At 48.9% G+C, this 17,439-nt stretch overlaps 1 protein-coding gene across 3 annotated transcripts in view; it reads right to left on the bottom strand.

The window, feature by feature from the left end:
• The window catches only part of LOC144177566 (uncharacterized), a 102,761-nt gene that overhangs the window by 40,025 nt on the left and 45,297 nt on the right, over positions 1-17,439 (bottom strand). For all 3 annotated transcript variants that reach the window (XM_077705269.1, XM_077705267.1, XM_077705268.1), the window contains exons 9-11: positions 16,168-16,204; positions 4,674-4,811; positions 1,048-1,076 (exon numbers count right to left, since the gene is read on the bottom strand). In XM_077705269.1, the coding sequence (XP_077561395.1) occupies positions 1,048-1,076; positions 4,674-4,811; positions 16,168-16,204 (204 nt within the window). The remainder of the gene's footprint in view (positions 1-1,047; positions 1,077-4,673; positions 4,812-16,167; positions 16,205-17,439) is intronic.

Raw genomic sequence — 17,439 nt, 5'->3', positions numbered from 1 at the left:
AAAGGACTCATCAGCTCAGCCTGGTCCCGGGGCAAGCACTGAGAACTGGCCAGGAACTACACCAATGCAGCTCCCGGGTGACCCCAGGGGGGCCTCCCTCAGTTCTTTTCCGGCAACCAGGACTAGCACACCCATCATTTCTGGCAAGAAAAACCAAACACTGGAGCTTACAGGATGCAGGCCACTGATTCACCTGCCTGCCTCAGCCCCAGAAGCCACCCCTTTGCTTATGCCACGCGGCTAGGGTGCATGGCACTTCCTGTTGTTCATTTGCCTTGGAAGAGTGCTCGCGCTGGCACCCCTCCCTCCCTCTTCCCCTCCCCGCTTGTGAACAGAGACAGTGAGGACCGCATTGAAGACGACTCTCCAAACAAAAGACAAACCATCTACACAAAGCTATGTACCATTCACCATTTCGAAATAGGAAGCTCCGAGGCATAATAAAAGGTCTTTCTGATTCCGACACATTTACATTCTTTTTAGTAACCGCATTTGCATGTGGCATAATGTCGTGGTGCTTTTGCAACACCGTGTAGCAGACTCTGCCCAACTCTACTTCAGTGGACAGAACATAGCTACAGAGCAGGGCACTTTATGGTATCATGCTCCAGCACATATACCTGAAGCCAGGCAAATGCCCAACGCATGCAGATGTACGGAAGGAGGCAGTTTGACCCCTCTGAATATACCCATCACAATTTCAGGAGCCCTAGTTTTCAAAGAAGGAGGCTAGTAGAAGTCATCACTGGAAACACAAGCCCCAGCAGAAAGAACAGCCTCATCAGCAGTTGCATTTCCTGCGTGCATGCAACATTACATTTTTCACTTACTCGGAGCAAAATTCTCACTCATCTACATTCTCACTCATCTACAAATCAAAATTCTCACTCATCTACAATTTACCACCCCAACACCTTTTTTTAACTAAAATTGAAATGTGCAAAAACTCCCCATCATTGCACCAATTTTTCCCGGCTCATCAAATCCCCCCCAAGGTATTTTCATTTTCTCAACAGAAAGGCAGCCTGGAAATGCAGGATTACTCACCGGACCAGGTCGACCTCACCGGCCTCGGTCTGCAAAGAAGTCTCTTTTGTATAAACCTTAGATTACAGCTGAACACACCACAAAATACTGCTCTCAAAAGAAGTTGTAAATGAGTTCTCCACTGCTCCCCATCTAGGGACAGAGAACTTAAAGGAGCCATGAAGAGAAAACACAAGTTTGGTTCATTCGAAAGATTGCCTCGTTAGAACCATACTGACACCACTTTTAACACAAACTTCGCTCAAATAAGCTACATAATTAGGAAAAAAGGGAATGACCATGCGACCCACCAGCTCATTTCCCGCAACAGAACCTATGATGTCACACGAGAATGCTCTGCAATTGGCGGAGGCCGGCAAAAGCAAACGCAATAGGCAGGGCTTACCAGTTTGCATAGTGAGCTATATGCCCGTTAAACATACTGCACATTCCTTTTATGACACTAAGAACGGTGGAGTAAACGGTTGAAGTTCCGAATAAACACGCAAGCCTGTACGCCAATGCGTATGAAACTACCGCCAGCCGAACTCGACATCTCGCCGTCGCCACCGTCGCGCAGACGAATTTTCGGGTTCGAGGCTCTTCGGGGCCAACGAACCGTTCCAGCACGCACAGCCGCGACCTTGCTTCGTATCGTAATCCCTTCACAGGAGGTTGGCCGTCATATCGCCAACCAGCAAAGGTAAAAATAGAAACAAGGGGAGTAAGGAACAGCAAGCAGTGACGAGATAGTGACAGTCGTCGCAGTTTCGGAATGGTGTTGGCTTGCTGCTATTGTTAGGAGCTCGTTTCCAGTTTACAACCACTGAAAACTTCAGTTTGTTCGAGTACTTTACAATGAAATTTCGTTGCTACGTTTTGATATGCCCATGTAGTACGGGCAAATCGTCGAGGGAGTGCGACATCCCCACCGGTGAGGAGATCTCCTTTCATGTGCTGCCCAACGACGAACCTCGGCGAAGCAAGTGGCTACGTTTCGTGAACTTTGCAAACGGAGGAGAAAGAGAGCTAAAGGAAGTACGAGTGTGCTCGCTTCATTTCCGAGGAAGTGATTACGGCAGGGACCCTTACGTTAGCTCACTCCTGGGACATGCTGGCTCTCGTCGCAGACTTCGTCAAATCGCCGTCAAAGCGCTCTGACCTTGGGGGAAAAAAATGCCGTACACACCGCGCATTGACGCTCGTATCTTTCTGGTCGAAGCAGAGAGCTCGCGCGAACGGCTTTCCATACACGACACTGGCCAACTGGCATAAGCGATACTGCTACTGAAATTGAACTATTATTAACCGTAATAAAAATACGGCACTTACGTGCCAGTCTGTATTCGTCCGTCGCGACGGGGCTGACGAGGCAGCGGTGCCGACGGCTGGGCGTTCGTCTGTTGTGGCTATCGCGGAATGGTCGCTTTTCGGTCCATCCGCGTATCCCACAACTCCTGCCGCTCGTGCACTTAGAAGCATTGAGCGTTCAAGTGGTGTGAGGTTGTTAAATGCAAGCCCGAGCTTCTTAACGAGAGTTTTGTTCTCCGGATCAGGCGATTCCTTGACTAGGGCTGCGGGTGCACTAGGTTTTACTACTATTTTTAAAATGGCCGCCGTCTCGGTTTCGGCACGCTTTCCGGTTCCTGTTTGATTCGCGCGTGTGGGTGCTATATGGAGCCGACATACTAAGTATCTGTTTCATGAACCGGCTCGTATGACGCCACTGTTCACGTCACGAAATGTGCAATGTAGCGGGAGATTTAAAATTTTGGCTTAAATTGCCTTATTTCTCAGTGAATAAAGCATCATTTGCTTCCGGGAAAGCGCTTAGGGTACTATGAAACACCTAATCTTTCGAATAAAACAAACTTTTGTTTTCTCTTAATGGCTCCTTTAAGACCATTGGCATGGGGCACTCAACCGTATCACACCGAATAATAAACAGACAAAAAACTTCCCCATCAAAACCACCCCTGGCCTGTGCAAGAAACACCACAGTGAAGGTTTCTTTCTCACCTTCAAAAGAAGGTGTACTCTTCGAGGATCCTAAAAGAGCTACTTCATGCCAAGACAGCACTACACTCTTGTACGAACACTCGGCATGCTGTGTGTTGACTCTGAAGCAAATGCGCTCCCACTTGTACATTGCAGACACTGCATGACATTTGCCACGTAGCGAGGCAGCTGCCACATTTCGTCATTTTGAGACACTGCAGTAAGGGTACTCTAAATAAATAAACAAATCCCTTTTGGACTGATGTTCCTCATTGCAAGCTGCCCCTTCAAACCAGTCGGTTAACTGCGCAAGTGCAGCCGGCGAACATCGCGATTTACCCAGAAACTAAAAGTTTGTTCACTTTTGGCATGGCTAGTGGCGGCCAGTTTCCCTCACATCAGCAAGGCGAACTGCTGCGCACTTGACTTCTGTAGTGAGTGGGTCGAACATTTACAGTCATTCAGATCACCAAACCCCTCGTGGGACTCATCATTGTGCAGAAACGTCCTGCATTGTAGAAGCAAGCGATCTTCGTGAATAGCAACGTTGATGGCGAGACGGTACGCCGACGTCCGGCCTTTCACACTTCTGACGGTGCACATTCGATGGGATGAGGGAACGCAACGATGTTCGACCGAGCCTGAACTCTCGTGCACCGATAAAATTAGGCAAGCTTTGTGGGCAATGATGCGAGCGATGCGGCGTGAAAATAAACTCATTTCTGCCTGCAATGTGCTGTAGAGAGCCCGCTTGATGTCATTTCTGGCTCCTCCTCCGAGAACGTGCAAAGCTAACTGCCCTGCTTCTGACAAGCAGCGTGTGCTTTACAGCGACTTCTAGGTGTTCTTGTCATGTCAGTGTGATTTTTTTCTTGGAGCGCAAACATTCGTCAGAAACACAAATAAAGTTGTATCGAGGAGGGAACAACCCTGATACACGCAGTCGCATTATCACTAAACTTGGCATCCATGAGGAGTTTATGCATTTCTTGGAACTCGGCTGTGTACTCCTATTCACACAGCGTCAACCTCAAGTAATACTTGCTCACAAAGGAAAACTGGCATCAGCACCTCATTTCCTTTTACTACAAAGTAGTTTAGCATTTCTCTCAAACACACTGTTAACAACTCTTTCGTACTTCTATCAAGTGGTGGCAGCTGAACACAGAGCGATATTTTTTAGTGGCATTTACTTTTTGCCGTCATTATACAAGCACTTTCAACAAAGCCTTTATAAATTTCACTTTGGCTTTGTTGAAATAAACTCTCCTGTCGCAATTTCACCAAAAATGAACATTTAACCGTCTCGAGACCCCCGTTAGTGCAAAGCAGGAAAGACGTGTCTGTAAAATGCAGCCCAACTGTGTTTGCACAGGGGAGACTATACAGATCACATGCTGTATTTTCCGGCGCATAAGCTGCACTGTTTTACAGGCCCCACCGCCCCACAACAAGCCTTTCACACAAAACCTCAGTGGCCAGGTATCAGCCTAGCAAAAGTCAGAGCCCCCGATACGAAGCTCTCACCCCAATTATTGCGCAGACAAGCTCTACTCCTTGCATTTCCAGAAAAGAGCTCCGAGACTAACAGAGCCCGGTCCTGTGCTTTGGCAAGAGGGCGACGCGACACTCGTCCCGTGACAACTCACTGTGGCCAGTGCCGCTTGGTCCACGTGGGCCGCACAGTCCACGACGTGGTCCTCTTCCTCAATGCGTGCGGTGATCTTCCCAACGAGTTCCCCGACTTGCTGCAGCCGCTCAAAGTCCGCCTGGACTTTTTGGAACAACTGCGGGGCAGTGAAAAGAAAAAAAAAATAACATTTGCAAATTCCACCACAGAAATGTGTCTCCAGGGGCGATAGTTGTCGCCAGCAGGCAAAATTTCTTCACATAACCTTGCAAAGTGCTACAGGCTCTGGCATAGCTGCACAAATGTCACCAGAGTTACTCGATATATATGCCAGTCCCGAAACTCCCCACAGGCACCATGCATCAAAAACCAGTTCCCTGCGATGGGTCAAACAGGGGCCAGCACGGGGCAAGTTTTCCAGCCTGCCATCCGTGGACATGAAGTTGACGTACTCCAGTGCTTGCAGCCACTGCCATATAAGAGAGAGTATGGAAACAAGGGAGGGCAGGCATTCCCTAATTTGAGAAGCAAGCTTCATCTTATTAATCTGCACTAAGAAGTAAGCGTCCATCAAGGTTCAGTTTTTGCCCCCAGTACCCTTCCCCTGAGCTTCGACGAAGTGCTTGCATGGCCCCGACTCTGAATCTGAAGCAGAGTTTCACAACTGCCCTATCCTAAAGAACTGTCACAGCCTCCAACACAATTACTTTCCAAGACTTGCGATTTTGTGCTTTAAGCATCCAGTCTGGTGACTGCTGGCACGCTATAATTAGCGATTTGCTAGATACTTCCAGAGAAGAAAACCAGCAGCCCAGAAGCTGGCTTCACAGAATCCTTTTGTGAAGGTACAGAGGAATCCCAACCTGGAGGCAGCATCGTCACCCTCACAGCCGCTTCGTGTTAGAATTTCTAAGCCTAACGAGAGTTCACTACGCACCTGCAGTGCATTCCTCGATGGTAACCTCTGCTGCTCAAACAAAGTCTCCGAGAAATTCACTTGGCACCCTCGATTTCTGGCCTACTCGATGCACGATAGCCATCTGCAGCAACAGAGCTGGCCCAAGTTGCAGCACCAAAAGTCCGGGGCTTCGTGCAAAGGTGTACGTATAAACCGGATTATAGGTCGACCCCCTACCTTGAGGTGGCAAAAGTTGACAAAAAAAATAATTCGGCACAGAAGCGCACTCAGAATGTCTATATTTTCGACGCCCGTCCATCACTGCCACTCACTATGCCTGCCGAAGTCACTCGTCCAAGCTCTCAGAGTCGTCCGAGGATGACTGTGTCAGGTTCGAGTGACAACAATAATTTAGGGAAGAAACTCTTTAGACGAGACTATATTTGTATACCCCTAAAGCACAACAAAATGCACACAATGAACAGGTACAAATGAAAGTGCAATACGGGGCTGCGAGGACGCGGTATAGAAAACGGGAATTAGTTCAAATAGCAGAAGAGTCACAGTCCGGGAACTAAGGAATGAGACACGGTACGTAGTGATTACCGACACCGGTCGAAGTAGCCTTGAGATGTCCAGGTAGTGTGTCGTGGCCGCGGTAGTAAAGCGCGCTCCGAGATCCCGTCACCGTTGTGGGGAATGCAGCTCTCTGGAAGCGCCGCTGTCGTCACCGATGCCCGGCGCGACTACTTGCTTGTGGAGAAGATGTCTTGAAGGTTGTCCTGGTGGAGGACCTCCTGGGGCACGGCACGGGTCCGGTCGCCCGACCGCCGCGCAGCCCGGTCACGCTCCACACTTCAGTCTCTCTTCTCTGTGTTCCGTCTTCTTCTTGGAATCGCGTCTGCCCGCCGGCCGCTGTCGCTGGCCGCTCCCGATTGGCTGGTGGCCGGCGCGAGCTCGTGCCACGGTCTCGAGCACTCGGCGCCGTAGCTGGTGTCAATCAACTTGGCGGAGCATCTTGCGCGTGTTGTCTGCTTCGTACTTTCCTTTCGTCCTCTTCTTTAACCGGCGTTTGTTTTTGTCCTTGCGAATTCTTCGCATGACAACTGCTTCGCACTGTCATCTTCCATGCCATCAGGCGCGTTGCTGATGGAGCACTTCCTGAACGCTCATGTAACCATGTCGTCAGGCAGCGATTGCCCAGAGAAGGACACCCAGCTTGACACGTCGCCGGCTATCCACTCATTGTACAGTTCGTGGAGCCGGTCCGCGCATGGCCTCCGGAGCGATCGTGAGTGAAGTTCCCGGACGAAGTTCCCGGACGAAGTCCGCCACTTTGTTCTCCAACTCGGGTTGCACCGCTTGACGTCCACAGAACGGTCGGTTTCGGGGGTTGCACGCGCACAGCTTAGCTTTCTGGCTCCGCCAGTACCGCACACTTTTCTCTGAAACGCCTAATACCCCTGTCACACGGCAGATCTAATGACATTTACAGCAAATGTCATTCGCTCTAAATGTCATTAATTCGGCGCTACACGAGAATACTGAATGACATTCAAGGAGAATGACATTTACCAATTTTGACCAGATCGCCCCACACTGCACCTCAAAAAGCCCTACACAATATTCGCAATAGCCCTACGCCCCGCACTACGCCAAAAAAATTGCAATTTTTCTACTGTAAACGGTTTTGTTTTGTTTCCTAATATTAAAATTTTTGTTTGTACTAATTTTAGTTATTTAGCTTCGGCTACAGAACCAATACATCTGCTTGCTGTGGAGCTTCGGGTGCACGTGTTCCACGGTGATGTTAGCGCAAGTGCGTCCACTAGCTGCGAATGCCGACTTGATGACCAGCACGTAGTTGAGATTCTCATTTCCAAGCCTATTGTGCTTTTTTGTTTTCACGTCGGCCATGTGCGAAAATCCTCTCAGTAGCGGCATTGGAGTGGGGCAATGATAGTATCAGCTGAGCCAAGGTTACGATGTTGAGAAACTCCTGCTTGTCTCCGAACGTTCTCATTTGGTGGAGATCGGCCCAAAACAAAGCAGGTGGTTCGACTTCCAATGACAACTTCTCATCTTCGCTGAAGTATTAAGGCAGCATTCTCCATTCTTCCTAGACTGTGTGCGTAGCGGTTCTATAGCGTCGGCAAGGCAGGTAGCTTCCCTCCATCTTCTGTGCTGAGGGCCGTCTTCGAGGTCACGAACTGACAAAGAGTCATGGCAACCGGGGTCATGACAAAGAACCCGGAAACTGGAAGCCTCTTTTTTTTTACCTCAACGGCGGCTGTCTGATAAAAAGACAGACAGTGAATACGAAGGTCGCAAACCGGCACACTTCTTCAACACAGAATTGCACCCTTCGCCCAGGTATACCTCTTTAAGGGGCAGCAGAACTCTTGGGTCCATGGTATTTATGTCATCCCTCTCCAGAGCAGACGGCTGGACAAAATTTTGCAGCAGACATCGGATGAGGCATTGACATCTCTCTGCCTGGAGTTCTCCGATGAGGTTTCCGTTGCCTTCCGTTTCCGTAGCCTGTTAAAAAATTTGAGCACGAATTTCATAAACCTGAAATAAGCCTCTGTGACACTATAGTTCATGTGGTTTAGAATAAATTCGGCGGCCACTATTCGGTCTTCCACAGAGGCTTGCAAGAGAAGGAGTAGCAGGGTTTCCTCTTCTTTTAGTACATGCTCAACGCACGCATAAAGCACGAGCCACCGGGTCTCGCATGGCCGCAGAATCTTCCTTTTTTCAGTCTGGAGGACCTCCTGTAGTGCAGATACTTGTGCTTGTCTCTTGCTGTTTTGATGTTTCGCAGAAGATCTTCCAGGTATCTGGGACGCTTCAATGCAGCTTTGCTGGCAACAATGTGGGTGGAATGGCATATGCAGCGAATGAGCACGAAACTTATGTCTGCCTTGTGCTGAAATTTTTGGGCCAGGGAAATATGCTCGCCTACCATAACGCTGGCGTTGTCACATGCCAGGCCCAGGATGTTTTTCAAAGGTACCTTTTTTTCTGAGAGGCAGTTTTCAACAACTGCTGTAAAAATCAAAAGTCGAAAATTATGGAGCAGGCACCCCGCGATCTGCGAGATCTCCAATTGGAGCCTTATCACGGGAACACAAGTTCCGAAATGGTTTCGAGGTGTTTGGCTGCGGCGCTGGCTCGAAAACACGCGCTCCACCGTGGGGGTAGAACTATGGAGGCACCCTGCATGCTAGCCCCCATTGCAACCGTTGTACCGCTGCGCTGTTAGCAATTCAAATCGCGCGCGCGCGCGCCTCCCGCGCCAGCCCGGCCATGCCCTCACGCTCTTACCAGCGGTGGAAACCAACTTTGCAACGCAGCAGCCTGTTCATGCCACAGGGCATCCACAGGGCAACACCAGAGTTGTGCCTTTTGTGCCTTTCTGCTGCGTCTGCTCTTCGCAAGCTTTTCTTTCCTCCATGGCTCTTCATTTGCTCCCTCCACTCCCTCTCTACCGAAAGATCAAGTTGCGGAAGCGTAGCTTAACGGTCAAAATTTGCATTACAACCAGTTGGTTGAGGAAATAATTTCAGATTTTCGCGGCTTCATGTGGCGCAAAATGGAAAGTTCAACAGAAAAGTTTAAAATCGCCCTACGCTCGGCGGAAAAATGGCAGAACGGCACTACGGCCCTACGACAAGAAAAAATTTCCCAAAACGCCCTACATGTAGGGCGAAAACCCTACATATGGCAACACTGGTTACACCTCAGTTGGCGGCCGAATGAGTAGCCTCGACAGCAGTAGCGCGTCCCTAGACAGGAAAATTCAGTAACAAACCAAAGAATACTGTTTCTAAAAACTGTCAGTAAACTTATGTTTTCTTTTTTGTATTGTTGTTCTAATAAAAAAAGACTAGCAAGTACTAACAAAAAAGAAAATCTCGTCCCCGGTGCGCGCGCTACCCTAATCCGGATTTTTTGCAGACTTGTCTCAGCTTGTGATGTCTACTGATGTCACCTAAATCGGTGGTTTTCTTGTTTTTATTTAAAAAAATATTCCTTTGTTACGTTTTTTTAAAAAATATTACGTGTGAAAACATTCTATATGCGCTTGAAATGTAATTTTTGCAGTTTTGCGAGCTCGCTAATCGTCACCACAATCACAATCAAATGACATTTGTTCCGCCGTGTAGACCCGCACGGCCGAGCCGAATGTCATTTACAGCTAATGTCATTCAGTTTGAATGACATTAGATTTGCCGTGTGACAGGGGTATAACTGGCGTTACACCGCCATATTCCCATTCTGCTCGGTGACTCAATCGCCGTCAGCTTAAACGCTGTGGTTAACTGGCGTCGACCATAGAGTTTCTCACTACCATATTGAGAAACTCTATGGCGTTGACTGCCGCCACTCATCTCGGAACAGAGACGTACAGAAATGTACGCACGCACGCATAATAGACGAGTAAAAGACGAAAGAATAGAGAAAAGCGAAATCAGATAAAGGCCTGATAGAGCGAGAGAGCCGTCCGACACAAATGGCGATGGCAATTGGCGACAGACAACGCTTGCACATTGTTGCCAGACAACGATTTACATTCTGCCAATGACCGCTATATAAGACGAGGGGTGACTTTTGTGCGGATGTTTTTTGGAAAAAAACTCAACCTATATTCCGGTTTATACTAAGAACTGGCTGCCTCTGAAACACTGGCAGTCCGTGCGCTCACCAAGGAAACCGCAGAATGGCTCTGATCTGTGCGACTTCGCGACCTTCAACTTGGACAAATTGAACTTGACCATAAAAAGGAATCACTGCACAGCAGCCTACAATAATCCTATCAACCACCTCCCGGTGCAATTCTTTCTTTTTCTTCAAAAAACGTTTTCTTCAAAAAAATAAATCAGTTGTCAGTCAGCACTGTGTCCTGTATTCCTTGTCTGTGTGGTGTTCGTCTCCGTTCACGGCAATTGCCTTGCGAAAGAAACATTCCTTTGAAAACTCTTTGCTCAGATGTGCTTTCCCTTGGCCTCCCCCTCTCGGTGGATGGCGAGAAACCACAAGTGGGGCGTACAAACAGGCCTGAGGGAAACACTGCCCAAAGGTGGCAAGCGTGCCACCAGAGTTGCCGTACTTCAGTTTCTACACACACCCATACAGCCCTGCCACGCAGCACGATGCCTTGGCAACACCCGCGAGCATTAAAGGGGCCGTGAAGATGGGATGCAAGCTTGGTTTATCAGAAGCCCTGCCTTGCCCCGATGACGATGGTGCAGACTTCATCGCAGACTTCGAACAAGTAACCAAGGTATCGGGGCAAACAGAAGAACCAGTGGCGACTCCCCACACACTTCCCAGCAATTTTCTCACGACATCACAGGAATGCTGCTCGTGCGATTGGTGCCCACCACCACAGAGTTTCTTACAATGCACACTAGGGAGGATTCTGGTGCTGGCGTCTGTGCGGCTCGCACTGAGGCCGTCTGTGTCGCCATGGGCCGCCGTAACACCGTGCGCTCGCCTTAGTTTTATCGTTGGCTTGTATTGGATAAATTCAAATACAGTGCCACAATAACGCAAAGCAGGGTGCGTAATTATGCACACTAAAAGCTCGTTAATTTGAACTCGAAGGGGACCATACAGCTCGTCGAATTAAGCGGAGTTCGAATTAGCGGGCGGGCACTGCAATGAAAGGAAATTGTGCCACACTGCGCGGGCACAACACAAAGAAGCCACCTATGGACTCTGAATTGGGTGCTAGTACTACACGCTTGTGGCAGGTGATTTCATAAATAATGTTCATGAATATTAATGGCTTGCGCCGAAGCACTGGTGCCAGTGGCATGGCGCCCTCTTTAGAACCGAATTAAGCTGTTGCAGGAGCGTAGTGCGCACGCGCCCCGCTGCTCTTTTTCAGTTTCCTTGTTTTGCATTTCTAGAAAATTTGGTTTGGTTTGGATCTGCAACACATTGTAATCCCTCTGGGCTGACTACTTCTGCGAGGAGCGATGGAAACCAGCGGATCCCAGTTCGAATTAACCGGTTTGGATACTGATGTGTTCAAATTATTGGGAGTTTTCCCCCACTGAAATAAACAGGGCTGTGCCGGGACCAGGGTGCGAGTTCGAATGAACCGAGTTCGAATCAACAAGCTTTTACTGTAATTATAGAATGAAACATGCTTTTTTAAAGCTAAAGAAAGAGTAAGTCAAGTGTATGCCTTTTAATGAAAGCCTGTCGGAACGGTTGTCGTGCTATATCAATGCATAGTGAACGCAAACCCAAAAAAATGCTTAAAGGGCTGCTGAAGAGCTTTTCAAAAAAATTTTGTTGGGGGCATTACATTCTGGTTTTCTTGACGCTGAATTCGAAAAACATGTTTATTTTATGTGTAAATACACCCAAACCATCTTTTTTCGTCAAAACAAACGACCCCTGCCCGCAGGCGCGGTGAGAGCCCTGGCTGCCTTTCGTGGTTGGCTGGCGGCAGATGACGTCGTATTCGGAAGTGCAGGCGCTGCGGTGACCGCTCGGCCTGAAGATCTCATTCTGTTCCCGTTCAGACGCGGGCCACAAGGTCCTCTGTTGAATGGAGGGCTCACACAATCTTTCCTTAGAGTAGGAGAGCCTGATGGAAGTATAAACGTAACAGGTTCACTTGCGGTGAGCTTTAGAAAGGGGTTCCCCCCACGACTCATGGCCGACTTGTTTCTCGGGTGCAGGGAAGTTGGGCAGATATTGGTTCGCCGCTTTCACTACCAGCCCTAGTCACAATTGCTAGCACAATTTTTCAACCCACCATCATCCCCATCCTCGAACGTGGAACTTTGTTTTTACATTTCGACAGGCGGAAACAAGCTCTGTGCAGCGGCCTGCGGTGCGCACAGGCAGTGCGGCTGCCGCCGGTCGCCGCGTCGTGCAGACGTGCTGGTGCCGAGTCGCTGCTCGGCCAGTCAGCGGAACGTGTCCTTGCTGCACATACGCATGTTTTAGAATAGGGGAGCCGAACGTTAGTCGCCCCCCAAAAGGTAGAGGAACCCAAGCGCAGCACGCTGGTCCCCGACGAGCTTTAGAACGCCTTCCCCAACAGCTCCAGCCGGCTCAGGTTGCACGGAGTCGCCGCTGATGTCGGGAACTTTAGGCTTAGCACCAAGGGAGATAGTTGGTCGCCGCTATCTCTACAATTGCAAATGACTATCCTTAACACAGTTTTTCACCACACTATCACCCCCTTTCTCGCATGTGGAACCTTATTCCTACGTTGATAGTCATTCTAGCGATCGGCGCTGTGGTCATTCTTGCGCGCAGGTAACTCCATCTATCGGCCTCTCGCCGCATCTCGTGCTCGGGCAGGTTCGTTTGCGGCCGTCGACTAGCCTCCAAGACCGGTCGGCGCTCCGCATCGCGATGCAAATTCGATCACCTCTTTAGAAATCACCTTGAATGACAATCCCTAGCACAACACAATTTTAAATGCAGAGCATTTCAGTAACTCACGATGTCACCCGCGTTGACGTCCGTAGTCGTAGTCCGCACCCCTCCCCCTACACTATATAAAAAAATACTATCCGGCGCCTGGTTTCTATCCCTCGACCCTGCGGGTGGAACGCAATGTAAATGGTGCTCTACCCACTGCACCACAAAGCCGACACAGAATGGGAGGCTACGAACGCGCCTTATATCCTTGACTCATTCAAACTACGTCAAGAAGCTGCTGATACAACGCATTCACTACCACCAACTCCCCAAACACTAAACGTTAACGCAATACACCCACCCCCTATGCGACGCATTTACTCGAGTCCCCCTCGCGGGGAGATGGGCCCAATTTTTTTTCACAACACTATCATCCTCTCTTGCACGTTTACCTTGCTTTTCGCGACGGCCTTGATCCTGGACGGCAGCAAAAAGTGGTCGCTGCCACGGCATGTGTGGTGCGAGCCCTTTCGTGCGCCGTACGGGCATGCACAACCGGCGAGTGTGCGGAGCGCTTCCGCGCGCAGAAAACGCTTCATGCTTTCAGCTTGCTTGATTTCTTCTTAAAATCTGGCTATTCAGCTAAGCTGTCATCACAGCCAACATTGATCGGGAAAACGAGCAAGAAGTTTGGGAAGCCCCGAGCGCTGTGGTCCCAAAATTTTCTAATTCCCTTATAATAATGAATCAGGAACTTGGGGTACCTCCGTATTTGTTTGAGCCCGTCGCTTCGCGTATGAAGCACACAGCACCCGACGACACGGCCGGCCCCGCGACTACTCGTGAAGGCAATGTAGTAGCCACGGGCGCTCGGGTAGGAAATCTCTGGTATAGGAGTCGCTTTAGGGATTCACACAGTAGCATTACGGTTAAAAATCGACGCGAAAGCAACTCTAGACAATGATGATTAACAAAGTGCAGATTACACGCCTGCTTAATTCAGAACTTTGCTCAGAAAACTGGGACACAGCGAAGCGGCGGCGCACGTCGCTGGCTGTCTTCCGGATATGACGCTACTTCCAGTCGCTGCCTCTCAGTTTCTTGCTCTTCCGGCGATGCGGCAGGAAGCAGTGGGCGGGACGTAGGGTCAACTTTAAGGACGAATACCGCTGTCCCCAAGCTAAAAATGACGAAAAAAACTTTACAGGCATTAACTGACCAATGTAATAATTGTAAAAAGCAGAGTTTTGCCCAGTTTTAAAAGCGCTTCAGTAGCCCTTTAAAGGGGGACACTGCTCTTAAAACAGCTTCCTTTAATTGGCGAGTAAACTCAAACTTGTCAGTCCTGCTGCTTTTTCCCCACTGGTTTCAAATATGCCATTATTTTTTCAGTAGGTCGATTAGTTCAATTGGAAATAATTACCGTAATTACCCAATTCTAACGCGCACCCGATTTTCCTGACAAAAAAACGAAAAAACTTGCACCTCCGATTGTAACGTGTACGGAACTGTGGGAGCGAGAAAAACGAATGCGAGAGAAACGGGTGATTTATTTCCCGCAGTAATCTCACTCATCTCACTCCTCGTCGCTCTCTGCTGACCACATCTCGTCCTCGCTGCCGTCAAGCACGTTCGCGATGCCACACTTCTGAACTAAGGTTCAACCATGGTCGATGTGATCATGGCCCACGCTTCACACGCCCATCCCGCGAGCTTCTCCAGAGGCGCACGCTTTAGCCGACCGCTCGTTTTGAACGCATGAGAGCCGCTGCTGCCATTGCTGTTATCAAGCGCGCATGTGGAACGATTTGACGATTTGTGTGAACGCCGATAGAAAAGCCTGGGCGCCTATGCTTCCTGCATCCGAAAAATCGTTGCTAGAAGCTTTAGCGCCATCTTGACACGGCGATGGCGATGGGTGGGACGAAATTTCCGCTGTTTCGGTTTCGGTTTCGTATCCGATTCTAACGCGCATGCGATTTGTTGACCTATTTTCCCGGAAAAAAAGTGCGCATTAAAATCGGGTAAGTACGGTAGCCATTTTTGGAGGTACAATAGCCAACAGTGCTAGCCATGAAACTAATCTTTATATTTCACCATACTGTGAATCCTGGTGAGTGCAATAAGAGAATCAGTTTCTTGATGCACTGCTTGGAACTAATTTTATAGCTCATTAAACCTTGGCAGCACCAGTGAGAAGGAACCATTTTGAATGCCCACTTCAAACACTGAAGTTTAATGAGCTGTAAAATTAGTTCCAACCAGTGCATCAACAAACCGATTCTCTTATTGCACTCACCAGGATTCACAGTATTGTGAAATATAAAAATTACAGTTTCAAGGCTAGCACTGTTTTGGCTATTGTTCCTCCAAAAATGGCTAATTATTTACGATTATCTTGGTAACTAATCGACCAACTGAAAAAATAATGGCATATTTGAAACCAGTGGGGAAAAAGCAGCAGGACTGACAAGTTTTGGAGTTCACTTGCCAATTAAAGGAAGCTGTTTTAAGAGCAGTGTCCCCACTGGAGAATCCAAATGTCATGCCAAGCCCAAGCCAGAAGCTGTAGTCTTCCCATAATCTCACGTGACGACATGGATTCCTACACAGTTTCCTCTCTGGCACACTTACTAAGAAGCTGTATGGCTGCCGAGAGGCCTCTAGTTCCGTTTGATCATATCACTTGAAGGCTAACAAGCAGTTCATGCACTGATAAGAAATGCTTTAGCGCCAGCCCAAAACATGCCACTCCTCCCCATATTATGCGAGTGTGGTCCCAAATTCAAGCTTTCCACTACTCCCTGCGTTCTTTCGGCTGAAAAAGCGTCCGTCACAGCTGGAATAGCACTGAGTGATCTACCAAAGTCCAGTTCTTCCAAACTGGAACAAAGTTCTATTTTGTCCTCGTGGAGCCTTGATTAAAAAAGAAACAGCTCCATTGCCATTCCCAGCCCGGGATGAAAGCTTGCATAGCGAGAAAACAGCTTTCCCAGCAAGCTACTTTGAGCAGCCAGGAGGAAGCAGTGTGCCTGCAACAATGGGGTGAAGCAGAGGCTTTTCACTGCACTGTCAACCTGTAGGCAACTAGCAGAGCTCAAGCCCTCCACTCCGGACAGACCACCAGACAGCGTACCAAGCTTGGGTCAAACTCTAGCAGAACAGCTATTGGGCCAACCTCCAAAGTGAAACAGGCGAGATGCAAGGAGGTGCATACCTCTTTGAGCTGCTCTTCGTCTCCTTGACCAAGCTCGCTGGGGAAAAGGAAAATAAATAAAAGATGGTTAGCAGGGGGCTGATGACCAGTGCCATGCCTATGGGCACACCTGTTGTAGCCCTTTTGCGCACACATTCAAACAAGAGCCCTGGCTCTGCCAGTGTGTTCTGCCCCGCGCAACAACTGGGATCCAGACATGGATGACTGAACACTTTCTCACACCTTTGGGCATTCTGGCCAACAGGTCTGACCACACCACTCATTTGACTTATGCAGGACTCATCAAGAACGGCATCGAGAGAGGCACCCAACAGAGTGTCGAATCGACACAAACCTTAGCTACATGCGGCAAGGCTAGCTCGTGCCAGGTACAGTCGAATCCCGCTACAACGAAATTGACGGGACCTGCAAAAAATTTCGTTGAAGCGGAAATTCGTTGACGAAATCTGCCCAACACAGCACAGATGGGCAAGAAAAATAGCCCCGTATATTTCCGCATCTCTGGTATCATAATAAAATGTTTAGAAAAAGGAGTGACCCGCAGTAATGTGTTTAATCAGATAACAAACATACAAATGGTTATCTACTTTTTTTAGCACGCAAAGAGCGCGCTACTTAGGAGAAGGGGAGAGGTGAAGGAATCCAAGCGCAAAGCGTATTGCTGTACAGTAAGGCACTTCCACCGAGCTGATTAGTTGCAGATAGCTGCTAGGAGGTTGGAGGCCCCCCTCTTGCTTGTGGCAGGAACAGCGCCGTTATCCTCTGACTAGGCACGGCAGCAATTGACCTTGGCAGGCAAGCCGCGCGCGCTTGCATTTATCGCGACCGCGCGCTCGCGACTAACATAGGATGACACGGGTTCAAGACTAAGCATGAAAACGTTATCTATGCTTTTGACTTTGAAGAATTATAGAAGAAAAACTGCAAGGACAGCTGCTCACAACGCATACATGACAGTGCTGCGCCAGCTGCAGAGCCCATTCGCGCGACTTCAACTGAATACGGATTGGCTATAGCTCCGGCTTGGCGAACCTGGCTTGCGCCTCATGTAAAGACGGCCCGCCGCATCGTTATCACTATCGAATAATGGCGTCCACCTATGAATTTGTTTTTGTTTTGGGTGAGTGTGGGCATCCGGTGCATGTTTTCGGTGAAACTAAGCGTCCTGAATGTATAAAAAGTTACAGATAGCTGGCGCTGCGCTTATTTCATGGTGAAAGAAATGTTCAAACCCAGCCCAAATCATCGAGAATTTCGTTGAAGTGAAAGCAA

Source organism: Haemaphysalis longicornis, unplaced genomic scaffold, assembly GCF_048455015.1.
Source record: "Haemaphysalis longicornis isolate Haplotype H1 unplaced genomic scaffold, Haemaphysalis longicornis Haplotype H1 scaffold_1, whole genome shotgun sequence".
NCBI classification, from domain to species: Eukaryota; Metazoa; Arthropoda; class Arachnida; order Ixodida; family Ixodidae; genus Haemaphysalis; species Haemaphysalis longicornis.
Note: the sequence above shows the minus strand (reverse complement) of the source record. Positions and strands in the feature narration are given on the sequence as shown.